This window comes from Amphibalanus amphitrite, unplaced genomic scaffold (genome assembly GCF_019059575.1).
Source record: "Amphibalanus amphitrite isolate SeventyFive unplaced genomic scaffold, NRLGWU_Aamphi_draft 000319F_arrow, whole genome shotgun sequence".
Lineage (NCBI taxonomy): Eukaryota > Metazoa > Arthropoda > Thecostraca > Balanomorpha > Balanidae > Amphibalanus > Amphibalanus amphitrite.
In genome coordinates, this window is record NW_024881814.1 from 216,097 (window position 1) to 231,291 (window position 15,195).

A 15,195-nucleotide genomic window follows, 5' to 3' on the forward strand; every position below is an offset into this window, starting at 1 on the left:
GTGGAGGAAGATGGTTCGGTCGATGGCGTGGAACTCGTCGGGAGAAAGCGACGAGACGTGACTGAGGACCAGGCATAGCCAATGTCAGCTTCTTGGGCCAAAGCAGGACATGAGCTGGCCACCGGCCACCGAAGTTACAGTGACAGGAGTAGCAGCCTGCCTTAGGGCGTGCAGTTCGATGGCCGCAACTTTCCGCCAGAACGCACAGATACTGGAGACTTCAGGGCGGTTCGCGAGCTTTCGACTACAAATGACGGTCCGTAGTGAGGCTGTTGCTTAGATGAGATTGAATTCGAAAGCTCAAGTTTAGCATCAGAATGGCGTGGGGTCGATCGCTTCGCTGGTCGGTTTTGTAGTGAGGTGGAAAGGCCCAATCACCGCAGAGTGCCAAGTGCTATATTGTGCCTTCTCGGGAAAAGTTAACGCCTCCTCGCAGTGAGGTTTGTTCGGTTAGTCCCACTTCTCGTTGATTGCGAGCCATTGGATGAAAGCCAAAAGGAGGCTGTTCAATGTTCATTCGTCTGATGAAGCTGCATTTACTATACGCATTGAGATCGTCGTGATTTTCTAAACGCAATATTCTTATCCGCGGTGCCATTCCTGGCTTTACACTGGCGCATGTTTGCGAAATATCTGAAACGAATTGATGTTGAAACGCCCTGAAGGATACGTAGCTGCGTATTTTCGGTACATTTCTGTAAATACGCCACTAATAAAGTGAGCGGCCACTTCTTTTCAGAACAGCGGACATCTGTGCATGAATGACGCGGTTCTGTCCCCGGACACAGAACAGGAAGCTTTTTTTCGGGACCTGCCGGTGTGGTACCGCCCTCAGCTGCCGGAGTCGGACCGCCGCCAGCTTCCCCGCGATCCATAGAGATGTCCGGTTTTTGTGTGGTCAGCAGTGCTCTGTAATAACGCCGCCGGCCCGGCGCAGTTTCTGAGATCGATGGTTCGATGTCGGACGGCCGTGTCCGCTCGATCGCTCTGTCTGAGGTCATGCCGGGGTGAAGGACCCAGGTGGGCTCAGGCCGACATTAGCTAGTGGTAAGATACAGCAGGTGGTGTCCTTCCTACTAAGCGACTAGAATATTATGAACTTTTCCGGCGCTTTATCATCATTGAGTTAGCCACACATTTACTGAAGAGCCGAATCGATTCCAAGTGACATGTTACTCCCGAGTCCCGACGCTTTCTATCCGGGCGTCTGGTAGGGGCGGGCCGGCCGTTATTTTTCTCCGCGGCGCCGTCCATCTTCTGATTGGACGGCGTGTCCGACGGAATGACGTTTGCCAGCCCGGTCCTCGACGGCGGCGAAGATGGACTCGGTGGGAGAGAAGGCTCCGGTGTCTGAGTGAGGAGGGTGGCCCGATGCCTCCATCCCGTGCCCAGTCCGGTCAGGTCGTCGCAGCCTGCCTGGCGCCACCGGCAGCAGATCTGGTGACCGCGGCAGTATCGGCGAAGGTGCTGACCCGCCGGTGTCTGGTGAAACTCAGCGGTCGGCCGGACCTCAACAGGCGGCGGGGAGGGCGGGGTCCGGCTGCAGTGCCTGTTGCGCGCCTCAGCTGCTGGAAGCCCCCGGACGGCGCTTCGCACGGCTCGCCTCGATGGTCAGTGACCCGCAGAGCAGAGCTGTCGCACCCATCACCTGCAGCTGCCGCTGGAGCCTGGACCTGATGCCGTCAGCTGGGCTGTAACAGCTGGTGTCAAAGCACCCAATTTGTCATCCGTCACCACCACAGATACTTGTCTCCGACTCCGATAGCCGGACCCGATGTTTCCTCCTCACAATCCCTCAGCCTTTGAATCTTAAGCTCTGGATGTCTATTAGCTCCTGAACTCCTGGACACCTCGATAGCTCCTGCTTCTGCTGAATCTTGAACTGATCACTGGCTGTTAGCTCCTGAACCCCTAAGTCGCTTGTTGTCTACCTGCTCCCGAGTGGCCCGCTGTCTGTCAGCTCCTGAGTTCTTCAGCGGGCCGCCGACAGGCTGGTCTGGTCGCCTCAGCTGCCTGCGCGGCGATGGGACGATGATCACCTCGATGATAGCCCCGATCGAGGCCACCGACCGAGACGGGCAGCTCTGCTCGGACGAAATGAAGCCGGGACGCAATGGTCGGTCCCTGGCTCTCGGCGCGGGTTCAAGGTCTAGGGAGAAGCGTGGCGGATCGCTGACCTCGTGGTGGTCCACTCACGTGATGCGCTCCACGCGGTCAAGGACGACGGAGACACTGTAGAAGACGACGGAAGGAACTTTGTGTCACGCTAAACCATTATGAGGAAGTTAGCTCTTGACGGGCAAGAAATGCTTCACGCTATCGCGTGGATGTCGGTCGTTTGGACGATCGGCTTGGCGTGCCATCTGGGTCACTTAATCGAGCGAACGTTCCGGCTCGTCGCTCCGGGCTCACCCTCTATCAGTCTGTTTTTTCGTCCGCTCTCGTCTGCCTCACCCTTTCAGTCGCTCTCGTCGGGCCGGACAGTTATTGGACGGTCACAGAAGTTCTCTCTCCCAAACATCCATCGGGAAAACACTTTTTTTCTCACTCGCCCTCGTCGGCGTCGTCCTGGCTCGTGTCGCCGTGCTGTGTGCCGGTCTTGGTATATTGCCTGTCCCATCCATCCGCTGGCCCATCCGTTGCTCGTCTTGCCTCGGCGGCGGCCAGCCGGGCGGCGACGACGGGCCATCAGGCGCTGCACCATAGGGTGTCGACCGAGCGTGACAATGGGTCTTCGCGACGTCCGACACCCGACCTCCGCCGCCGCCGCCCCGCCGCGCCGCCACCGCCACAAGGGCGATTAACGGATTCCGTGGGACGTCTCGGTCGCCTGGGCAACTCGTTACGGCCGCCCCCGCCCTCGCTGCCGCCCTCGCCTCCACCACCGCCTCCGTCCGCCTCCGTCGCCGCCGCCGCCCTCGTCCCGTGGCGTCCGTCGTGCACTCATGACGGCACTGACGACGCTAGGGGCCTAATTTCTGTCAGCTTTGTGCCGGCGCTGCACAAAATACGACCGACAAAATGGCCGCTCAACACGACTAGTGGGGCTTTCTTCGATGGGGTATCTGGAAGACTCAGATTTAAGTGAACCGGGTCGGTGTTACATAGTCGCGAAGGTGGTGGGCTTGTAGGCGCTTTAGTAGGATTTAGGTTAAAGTGAGGCTCGGGAAGCGGGGGTGACGACATAATGCTTTTGCAAATTTGAAGTGGAGAATCCGCCGTGTCGTCTTTTACTTTTGATTTGTTGTTTTGTGTAAAATTTAAGTCAGAGATGACTCAGCTGACATGTTTTGAATTTGCATTGTGTGACAAATGTTTTGGTGAATACGATGCATTAAGACACGGTCCCTCACATAGATTGTCGTTAATCAGCTGCTCACCCTATCCTATAACGCCACATATGTAATTGTGTACCGCCAGCTGATCGTTCGTGTCTCTCTGTTTTTCAGCAAGACTGTCCTAATGGCAAGCTCACCCCCGTGAAGTTCGTCGACATGTACAAGATGTTCTTCCCCTCTGGCAACGCAGAGGAGTTCTGTGACCACGTGTTCCGAACGTTCGACATGGACAAGAACGGCTACATCGACTTCAAGGTGAGTCTCGAGCCCTCGCCTCATATCCACCCTCCACAGAAGGTCTCGGGCTCGAATCTTACCGCATGCTAAATTCTCGTTATTTATTCCGCTAGAGAGTTAGCACCAGAGGGGTGACAATAACGGTGCCCGGTGTCGGCTTGTAAATTTTCCGTGTGGAATTTACCACCTTGCCACCGTCGCCTGACCTTTGACCGGCGTCTCGTTGTCGGGGTCACCGCCGCCGCCAGAGGTCACGATACAGCGGAGCGATGGCGTCATCTGGGCGGCGCGGCTAGCCGCCACCGGATAAGTTGTTGGCTGCGGGACGATGAGTCTCGTAAAATATCGCTCGCCTCGCTCCGGGCAACTTGGTGCTCATCGGTGCGCCGGCCTGGAAGTGTTGGGCGTTACGCCCCAAGTTTGGGCACCGCCGGCGGAGTTTGGAGGCGCGCTGGCTGCTGGCCCAATTAGCTCGGATCACCGCAGTTTGGAGGAGTTTCAGGCCAGGCTAATTGAGAACAGCCGGTATTTAATACGGAGGACGCTCCCGGGGGGTAGCCCTATGCGCTGTGAAGTAATATAGCCGAAACAAGGAATGAGGTGGTGCCAGGAAGAAGATGGATGCGTGCAGCTTCTATCGCTGGCGGCATTGTAAGCCACTTCGACCTGCCTGAGTTTGTACAACCCGCGCTCCTGCTATCCATCATCATCGCCTTTCTCTTGGAGACGTCTCGTGGCGCATCCACTTGGATCGGGCATTCTATCATCTTGTGACAACGTTGCGTGCAGCTCTTGTTTGGATCCAGGGGCCAATCTTACCAATTGCCGTGAATGCGCATTCACGGCATTTGGTAACATTCAGAACTATTCCACATTCACTTATTCATTCGTTCAGGCAACATTCATAATCATTCACGCTATCAAAATCATTAGATAAGATTATGTGGATGTAAATAAAAAGGATATGTTTGATATCAGTGCCGTAAACTCCGGCCAGTGCTGCCAAATCCTATTCACGGCATTGGTAAGATTGGGCCCAGGTGCCCGGAAGCGCCGTACGACGGTGTCACGTCTGATGCATCCCTCGGCGCTGCCGTGCCGAGGGACAGACCACATCCGTGTCCTCTCAGGAAGGCTGACCCTTGAAACCTTCCGTGAACCTAATGAAACTAGATCCCCCTTCGCAGTGAAAATGGCCGTTCTTGGTCATGATGTCGAATGTGCTGTGGCACTGAAGAATGCGGACGTAGCATGGTGCTGAGCGTGCCGACTTGTCCAGCTGGCTCCTGAGCTGGTGCCAGTGCCATGGTAACCGGAGCTCCGACCGGTGCACGGTGGAGCTCGTGTGATCATCTCTGGCTTATCTCAGGACTATTTTGGGATGTGTTTAACATTCCAACACTCATGGTCCGATACGTACTCTGTAGGGTTTGTTTGGCGCTGTTCTGATGTCGACAAGACCGTTCGTCGAATCGATGATCATGCGGACGGTCGAGCGGTTAGCCGGTGAGCTGTTCTGGGAGCAGAGGCGACCAGGTGCAGGGCTGTGCTGAGACCGTGTTGACCTTTATACTCCGTCCGTGTTCGGAGAAAACTGGCCGAGGACGCCATGTTCAGAGGATCAATGAGGCCAGGCTGCCGGACTACTGAACGAGAAACGGTACCTGGGAACGCCAAGATGGTTATTGATCCGGTGTCACCGCTTGTCGTTTTCCTCCATGAACAGTGGATACCAGAGGGACTACTGATGCTGGAGGCTCATTGTCTAGGTGGTATCGCTTCTCCTCTATTGAATGAAGCCCTTACCAAGTCTGCCACTTGGTTCTACTTCGTTCCTGCCCTGGTTCGTTTCCGACTGCTGCCGGGACAAACACTGCACGATAGGAGCATCAAAGCGGCTACGGCATCCCAAACATAAAGTTACTGCTGGTTGTGTACGAGTATATGCTGACAGAACAAGATCGACGTAGCCTGTGAACCCTGCCATGTTATCTCTTTGTCCCCTGTATCCCTTCACTGCTCCCTTCGCGCCATAAATTCTTTCCGTCCCTTCCTCCTCCGCCGCTCGCTCGCTCTCTGCAGTGCTGTGCCCCGCGGTGTCTGTTTTTACGGCTCGGGAGGTCTGTTTAGACGAGCGTGGCCCCCTTCGGACCGCTGTGGCACGGTGCTGGGATGCTCCTGTTCAGTGTCGCAGTCCACCGCCAGACGCCCCCGCAGTCTGACATTCGGTGGAGTAATTGGACATTGCAGTGCAGCCTCAGTTGTGGCATTCAGAGTCATTTTTATTTTATTTTTTTTTGATATTGCAGAAGACGGCTTTTAGCAGTGTCCTGAAATTGATTTTTAGGAGAGTGTGATTGAAGTCGCAAGGACGTCAGTATTTCAAAAGGACGTCGATATCGGTGCGGAGCCTCAGCCACTGAAGATCCCTTAAATCTCTTAAAATTAGCGATTTTCACTAGCAATTTTGACTAATAGCATCTGAAGGCACCTCAAAGGATCGTATATAAACACAAAGTAATGCCAGTTTACCCCTAGTACAATATAAATTTCAATCATTCACCACAAACACCAAAACAACACTTTGAAGATGTCTAGTTCTCAGGGCTGTTCACGGGCCCTGTGTACGGTCGGACCGCACACAGCCTCGAAGCTCCGCCCACTTCGTCCCTACGTCAGCCTTCCGTCACCGCACACAGCGATCGCTGTGGCCGGTCGGGACTGGCCACAGCGGACCGTCCACCGCACGCAGCCGTGACGTCAGAACCGCCTACCCATCCCCTACCCCCACGCCTGCTGGACACACCGCACGCAGCAGTGTGCGGTGCCCGTGAACACCCCTCTTGTCCATGATCGTACACAAGTCAATAACAAATATGCTTCAACAAAAATCAGCCCAAGAGCCAGCGGCTATCACTAAATATTGACGTCATAAGAGGGATATTATATCGAGCAAGAGGAGTGACGTAAAAAAGCAGACGTCCAAACAAAGAGGTGGAAAACAGTTAGGAATATTAATTTCCATAGCTTCCTGCTATGGAATTCAATTAAGAAAACTCCAAGGTAGACGCTGAATTTTTCTTGGCTGGAAAAAATGCGAAATCATTGTGCACTTTTCAGTTTTGTACGGACGTCGATTTAATGGGAATGACAAGGTCAATCGACGTCCCCAACATTACGTGTATTTTTAAGCCAAGGACGACATACTTTAATTAAAACTGTTGAAATTCGGTAACTTTATTTTAATTCAAATAAATAAACACAAACTTTTTCCCCAACCACTATCAACATATGCAAAATTAATTACTTTTGAAGGGTAGGTTCAAGGGGCAGCGCTACCCCGTTACTGTGACCTTCTGAGGGGAAAAAATAATTAAATATGTTACAGTGATTTGATACAAAAGGTATGTTGTGTGCTTATAGATAAATGTCGAAGTAATATATTCGCATGATTCATTTTTATCTATACACTGCACAGTTACTAAAACTGAAAAGTGGAAAACGACGTCCTCAGATCCCTCTATTCCAACGTCTTTTCTCCTTCATATGGCAGCTATTACCTTCACATGATAAAGGGAAAAAACTATACATATCTGACGCACAGAAAACGAAAATAAAACCGCGTTGTTTACTGTTGGGCAGTTGGCCAGCGGTCTATGGCCTTGCCAGCGGTGTAGGAAACGGGAGTTGAGTATAAGAGTGGGTTTGTAAGGCCTTGGGATATATTTATTATCATTTTGCATAGCTGTGTTTTTAGGCCACAGAGGTGATATTTCTTTTTGTTAGTTTGCTTTTAGTGTTCGATATACCTGTCGACTTTTATCTGTCAGGGACGTCGTTTGGCTTTCCGGGACGTCGCAAAGAGAATCTGTTCGGGTGTGGGTTTCCACCCAAATTCACGAAAATCAGGACACTGGCTTTTAGAATGATTGAAATACCAAATCATTTAGTTAGAGAGTTGGAAATATGCTTAATATCAGATATATCCTATGAGTATGATATACTTTCCTCCATTATGTGGCCTTTCAAGTTGTGGAAAGCTTCAATACGAAATTTATGGTGGCTTCTCGACGTTGTCCGCCCACCTTATTTAGGCGGCATTCTTCTCATTGTGCTTTATTTGCTGTTGCCTTGGGATGCATCTTCAATGGTTCACCGCTGACACAAATAACGCGGCTTCTTTTCAAGACGCGGAAAAGTTTGACTGTGAATAATGGTATTCCATCAGGTGGAATGGAGAAGAAATGTCTGTGATAAATTTACTTCCGCCTGTGATAAAAGTATGGGACGTAGAGCTGCCTGAAAACCGCAGATCCCGGTGATTAGCCCCGCTCACCGGTGACAGTCGAACACCGTGAGCCTGCTAAATGGCTACCAGATTAGTAATATCTCCGACCTTGGGCAGGTGTTTCATTCCAGTGGATTCCGTTTGGTGTGTTACGATTTGAGACGTGTGCTGTGACGTCATGGGTCTGTTTTGTGTATGATCTAGTTCTATTGATGCGTTGCTATCTCTCATCTACGTTTTCTTTGAATAGCTGTGCGTCAGAGGGACGCTTGCTTTTGCGGATTATGCAAGAGGCGGTGGTAAGCTGGCCGAACTCTTGGATGACCATTGACCGTCTCTTTGAACTCTGTCTGTGTCGTGACATTAGTGCTCAGTCAGATAGCTGTGTCCACGTAGTGCAATTTATCGCTTGGAAGTGAATGTCTCCAAGCAATAACTCAAGATTATCTTCTGATAATTGAGTCGATAAGAGGCTTAACCCTCGGCTTAACCCTTTGCATCGTCGCGCTGATCCTGATCCAACTTTGCCAAAGCGACCACAACATTCGTCTTTTTGGTTTGTCTGTCGTCATAAGCTCGTGATCTTGCTGATATGTGTTCTTCTCTGGAGCAAAAGTCGCGTTCTCGCAGTCGCCAGCGAGTTGCGTGTCGCCAGCGAACCCGATACGCTGATGAGGTCGCCGATCCAATCATCGCGGTAAGGCTCTATGCGGCGATCCTCTGCTATCAGCACGCGAGGCCTGGTTCTGGGCCGAGCTCGGCTGGCGGGCTCTTCTCCGAGCTGCGTCATCAGTCTGGCGAGGGAACTGACATCGGCTCCTCTGCTCATCACGTATTACCCAGGAGGCCAGACTCGGGGTGGGTCGAGATCGCTCTGTTCTGGAAGACGCTAAGAAGGCTGACGATGAGCTACAGGGCGGTAGGCGAGTTACCGTGTCAAAAATGCTGACTTTCGGATCCTTCCACGCACTGCGACGGTGTTTCGTCATCATGCGCTTTTAGTGCTCTTTTTACGATCCCCACTTATGATGCACTGCTTTTCATGTAATACGTCGTTGCTTCTTCTCTGAGTCAGATCACTTGTATCGGACCACTTGTTCTTCTTCAGCAGATGTGGTGGTGATGGCGCTTTGTCTCCAGCCCGGTGGTGTCACCCTGGTCTGAGGAAAGTATGCTCGTCCCCGGCCGCAGGGCAGATGGATGCCATCTTGATGTCGCCTCTGCGCGTAATGGTGATGGAATGTGTAGTGTAAGCGGCGGCTGTGTCTTTGCAGCGTCAGGAGACCGGTGAGGATCATGGTACATTACATGATTTGGGGTAGACGACGCAATGCGAGTTTTTTTCGGTGGATGACTCGTGGATTGACCTTCCCACATTACAACTGAATGGCGAATGCGCTTCTACGCAGCACTTCTGACTGTTTACCGAAGTTGCAGTCGTCACGCGTTTCCGTCGTTTACAAAACCGTTGCCGTTGCGGCGATCGTTTGCCAAACGCGGTAACCGCTGTCGACGACAGCAGCCCGCCCGGATGACGTGGGGTCGGACCCCCGGGGGTCGGGGGCACATGACCAATGTTTGATCGTCCTCCCAACACAGACGCCCCCGGCTTGGACGTCGACAGGTTGTGGTTGGCCCCCTGCCAGCGGCTCGGCCGGGACCCTGCGATCTACCCCCGCGGGCGATGTGGGGATTCTGACGTGGTCCGGCTGTGACAGGACGTCTTGTTTTGTGAGACATTGACACCGAGATTAGTGGAGTTTTGATTCGTAACCGTGGTCAGTTTTCTTGTCGACTTCGATGGTTTCTGTCATTTGTTTCAAAACTTGTCGCTGTTCAAACAAACTTTGATGTATCAGCAAGTTGGTCAAAGCCTCCTCTTCAGACGTGGCGTTCTTTCTCCAAGATGTCCATTGGCAGATATGAGAACATGGCCCTCGTCATTCATCAAAAGTACATTAAGTGCCCGCATAATCTGCTTAAATGGTTGCTTATGCGACTACAGAATTTCCATTCGTTATCTGTCGTCTCTTATTTTGGGAACATTTAGGTGGGCTTGTGAAGAAAGGTTGTAGACTACATAGGTGGGATACCGGAAATGCAACTGAAACCCAATCTTTGACCTTGATTTGCTACCTACCTTGATTTGCTCATCCCAATGCCATCAGCGTTCCCTAGGGCGTAGGGTTTTTCAACATAATGGCCAAGCTTTTCATTTATCCGTGCACGATGGCAGTGGTAAATATGATAAGGTATCGACCTATAACAGAGTGGCAACAGGTCTCTCTAGTGCGTGTGGGTGACGTGTTTGTTGCGTGATGTCGTTGGCCCGCGCAACAGGCTGTCTCGGTAATCAGGTGCGTGTGCTTGCTGTTGGTTTGAGTGAAACGCCGATCCGTCCACCTCACGACATCAGCCGGCCTCCATGCGCTTCGTGGTGTGCTCGCTGCTCAGTGCGTGATCTACGCAGACCGATCCAGATGAAGGTGGATGCTGAATTGCTGCTGGTGCGAATAACAAGCTCGTATCATAAGAGGCAGCGGCGTTGGGAGACGGCCGGCGGAATTAACCGACCGCGATCAGTATTAGGATGGGCAAGGTAATCTTTTTGAAACACGTCTAGTCAACAGCGGCATTCGGGATCAATTGCCAAAGAAGCCTCCCGTAGTCGCTGATGACGGCGGTGGAAATGACGGTAGCCCACTTCCTGCCGGGTCGGAACGACTGTCTTCCGTCTCCTGCATCCGATTTTAATGTTTTGTTGACCGGCTGACGATGACGTCGTTGCTTCGTCTCCTTGCTCTCATTCCTCTTTCTCCCTTTCGCTGCTCCCATCCTTGTTCGTGGCAGATGTCTTATTCTGGCTGCTCGATATGCAGAGGGAATATTGAGATGTTGCCATTTTGTTTAAAATGGTTTTTATTTTAACTAAGATTGTAACTAAATAAAATTGAAATAAAATTATAACTAAATGGAGCAGCCAGGACAGGGAATGTCCTACGAGAAGTGACACATTACAAGGCCACTTTGTCACCTCAGTTTCCCTTATGTTTTGGCTTTATGATGATTGGCCATAATGGGGCTTATTTCGAATTGAGTTCTACGTTTGCTGTTTGGTTGAATACTGATGGAGTAAACAACAGCTAATTACGTGAATGTAGCGCTGTTTTTGCATCTCCTTGCGTTATAAATGGCACAATTGCGACCTCGTTTTCCGAATTTACGTTGGCAAGAGTTGTCAGCAGGTTTTTATTTGCGCTCTTGTGCAAACAGGGTGGCAGCTGTGTGCGTTTGTTTTGTCAAATGGTGTGCTGCGTTTTCTGCCTCTGATCCGGGCCACGAGACCGTCAGTTTGTAGCAGTTGATAGTACCGCTGAGACTACCATTGTGCGTACTAAGCCCGCTATCGGGACGGCCCGGCGGATGTGGGATTACGCGACCAATACCCGCCGCCGTGTCCTGCAGCCGGAACGGCCGTGTGCTTTGTCACTGTCTGATCGAAATTGTTCAAAGCCCAGGATTTAAAGTCCTGGGTCCGGTAATGGTGCGTGGGTTGTCAATACTTTCTTATTTATTTTCGTGATTGTCGTGTAATTAATCCAATAAATCATGGTACATAATTGGTTAAAGGTAATTAGCTTCCTATTAACTAGTTTCATCATCAGCCAATGACACCCAAGCCAATTATTGGGTGTCATTTTTGAACACGTCACGCAGTCATTTGTCGAAATGCCTTTGGTGAAGGATATTTTATGTTCTGTCATAAAGCGTCGTTTCCTGACACAAGACACTGGTGACCGAGCCATTCGATGTCTGACTCACATTTCCAGGCAGCTGTCCAGTGGCAATGCCGGACTTTTGAGTCATGTGATCGAAGCCCCCGTTTCGATCGCCCCGCCCCCGCCCTCGCCCCGCCCGCCCTGCAGAGCCTATGCCGGAAGTGGAGTGGTCTCGATTCCTGAAAGACTCTACTCAGCTGCCAAGGAACGGCCAGCAGTCTCGCCATGGTTCTTGACGTCACTGATGCGGAGTGGTGACGTCACATCCTGAGTGACGTCATACCTACACCTTTGACGTCACCGGGCGGCGGACATGTTTGTGGTTGATGGAGGCTGGAGACTAACGGCGGGACCGTCTGGCACCGGTGAACCGGGGCGTGGGTGACTCACGGGCATATACCGCTCTCTGCCATACTGAACCGGGTACCGAGACATTCCTCCCTGAGGACCGGAAAACGGGCGAGCGCTGCCAAGGTCGACCGGAGGCCGGGGCGGACGCCTTCTGCGTTTGGTGGAGGAGATGAAACCATCCCACGTGTTGTGCGGGATGGTGCGAGTCCGGTGGTTGCTGATGGATGAGTTCCCGGAGCCTGACCTTGACCGATGAGGGAGCTGCGCTGTTCGTGGAATCGGACCCGGTCCGCTAGATGCGGAAGGACGGCCGGCCGCCCGTCCCTTCATTCGTGCATCAATGAACTTCTCATTTTCCGGCTTTTATAGATGCATGTTTGCGTCAGGCCTTGATAACAATGACAGGGGGTTGCGAGTTGCGACACTGGTTTGTTACATTGCCATGTTTTTTCACTGCTATGCACGAACTGCATCTTCGCCCCAGGCGAGCCCGTGGAAGATCTGCGAAGTCGACGTCTGTACTGAAAGCCGACGCCTGCTGGCGCTGCAGGCAGTCTGGCCGTTGCTGATTGTGATTCATGAGCCGGCGCCGTCCCGCAGCGACCCGTCTCCGTCTCCGTCTCCGTCTCCGTCTCTGTCTGTGCTCGTCTCATCCCATCCAGGGTACGGCGAGACGCCACGGAGCCCGGCCGGCAGCCTGGAAGTTGGATGTGACCGTCTGACCCCCGGCTGAGACCGAGACTGGAATATTTATGCTGGCGGAGACACTCCGAGCTTTGTCGGCTCCAGTGTCTATTTGTATCTCTTATGCGAAGAATGTCTCGTTTGTGTAGATCTGTCTGGTTGCTTTCGTCTTTGGGCATTATGGAATTTTTCGGGAATAATCGAGACATCTTGACCAGCATGTTGTGGGAGTGGTCTCTTATAATGAGCTTGCATTTGCACAAAGCTTGATCAACGACTCTGCTTTTCAATGGGTTCGTTGTGGACGTTCTTGGTACTAAACAATGAAACAAATTTTTGCTCCTCAGTTATCTCTGCGTTTCTCTGTTCCGGTCATATTGAGACAAAATACAAATTGAGAGAGGACTAACTGACGATCAGCCTCGCCATCAGCACCCTGTCTATCGCTGCGCTTTCAGTCACCACTGCATTGCTGCGTTTCCAGCCGCCCTAGCTGTGCTGAGTGCCTCCAGCTCTCCCGGCCGGTGTGCCACCATTGACCGCCGTGAACCGTCATGAGACTGACGTGTGCGGACCGTGGGAGGTCGGAACGAGACACGATCCGGCACTCTGAGCGCGGCCAAAATGGTCCGAGCCGCTCCCGTGGACCGTGCTGAACCCGGTCAGAAGGCCGGCATTCTCGGTAGGTACAGCTCAGTTCGGTACGGGGCACCGGCCAGAGCGGGCTGAACTTGTCGGTGCAGAGCAGGCGGCTCCTACCGCACAGATCAGAGAACCAAGGTGGTCGCAGCGGACGGTATGGGACGGGATGGTAACGGGCGGGGCAAAGGCCCGCCCGCACGGAATGACAAAGGCCAGCACAAAGCAGCGGGTAGAGTGGCACGGAACGGAGTGCCCATGCAAAGCGATGTAGTGCAGCTGCCGAGCGGCATTCTGATGCTGGTCTAACTGCCGACCAGGGTCACCGGTGTTGGGTAGCTGCCGACCTGTTGAGCCGCGGTTTCGGCTCGGCTCGAGTGTCGGCTCACCGTCGGCCTGCAGTGTCGGTACCGGCGGCAGTCGGTGGTCGATCGATCGGCGCCGGATGCTGCGCTGCCGCTGAACGGTCGGCCGGCCGGCCGGCGTCACTGGAGGCCGGCCGGCCGCCATTGATTGCACCGTCTCTGCGCGGCGCGGCACCGACTTACCCGGCTGCGGTGGTAGCTGACCGGGTGGGACATGGCCTGGTGCTGCTGGGACATGAGGTTTACCCAGCTGCGAGGGTAGCTGAACGGATGGGACATGACCTGGTGCTGCTGGGACATTAGCTTACCCATGTGCGGTAGCTGCCCGGGAGGGAAATGACTAGTTACTGAGTTGGGAACGCCATGTTTAGTGTAGCTGTCGAGAGAGCTGCTTAAAAGCTCTCCAACTGAGAAGGCTGGAAGGTAAAACCTGGCTGACGAAGCTGATGCTGCAGCAGCTAGCCTTTGGATCCCGGTCTGTGACGCAGCTGTCAGAGGACCTTATGTGCGTGGTTCTCGAGCATCCTCGATATGCTCGAGAACCACGAGAACCTCTAGAATAAGCTTTGTCGCTCCCTGCTGGGGATCTGCGCTCAGCCGCTATGGGAGCTCTCGAAGTGCGATATTTTCTGTGCCAACATTGCCAACATTGCCTGAATAATTCTCGTGGCAAGCTGGAACCTCTCGATATAATAAAGGCCACCGCGCCGGTTCAATGGTAAAGCAATTTGTAGCGGTGAAGCGGCGGGCTTCCTCATAGACGTATGGGTGTGCGCTGCTTTACAGTATCTCAATCGTTGAAGGCAATCCGGTCCAATGCGCAGATTTAGGATGAGTATCGCTGCGACCGCAATATTGCCACATTTTGCGGAGTCTCCATTTTGAACAGATTGCTTTGGATGCATTGTAACAGAGCAGCCCTGTTTGAGTTTCGGGAAGAGGCCAGAGGGGTGCGGTGCCTTCCAGTAGCTCTGGTGTGGGGTGCGTTATTGGATTCATGGGTTGTGCATTGTGGAGCGTTGCAATGCGGAGTCGAGAGTTGTCTGTGTCACTCTGAGAATGGCGAACGCTGCTCAGTCATGTCGCACCGTGTGCCTTGATCACTTCCCTGTTAAAATCAGAATCCGGTGAAGGAAGATAATTTGTGAACCATCAGGGCTTTTCAGTCATGTTTTGCCTGTATCCTCTTCGATGCTAGGTATTTGGTTACTTCGTCTATGTTTTGCCAGACTTGAGGCCGTAGTTTTAAATTTGGCCTTTAATATCATCCAACGTTGTGAAGATGATGGTCCTGCCTTCCGGGAAACTGGCTTCAAATTGCCCGCAGATGCACGATGAGTAATGAACGTTGAGCAGCGGACATTGGCTGGGCTTATAGCATGTTCGTGGTATCGCAGTTGCTATGAAGAATGCCCTGTTGCGCTGCCAAAGTGGAGCCGGTCGTTTGCAGCATACAGAGGCGAGTTTTTGCTGGTGGTTCGTGTTCTGATGTGACCTCGAGTTCTGATGTGACC

General features: G+C 52.6%; 2 protein-coding genes across 3 annotated transcripts in view; both read left to right on the forward strand.

Annotated features, from left to right (window-relative positions):
- The window catches only part of LOC122388351 (neurocalcin homolog), a 153,645-nt gene that overhangs the window by 95,716 nt on the left and 42,734 nt on the right, over positions 1-15,195 (forward strand). The window lies entirely within an intron of this gene.
- LOC122388352 (neuronal calcium sensor 2-like) overlaps positions 1-15,195 on the forward strand; it is a 49,586-nt gene that overhangs the window by 13,860 nt on the left and 20,531 nt on the right. Inside the window, exon 3 of the mRNA XM_043379383.1 lies at positions 3,450-3,593. Within this exon, the coding sequence (XP_043235318.1) occupies positions 3,450-3,593 (144 nt within the window). The remainder of the gene's footprint in view (positions 1-3,449; positions 3,594-15,195) is intronic.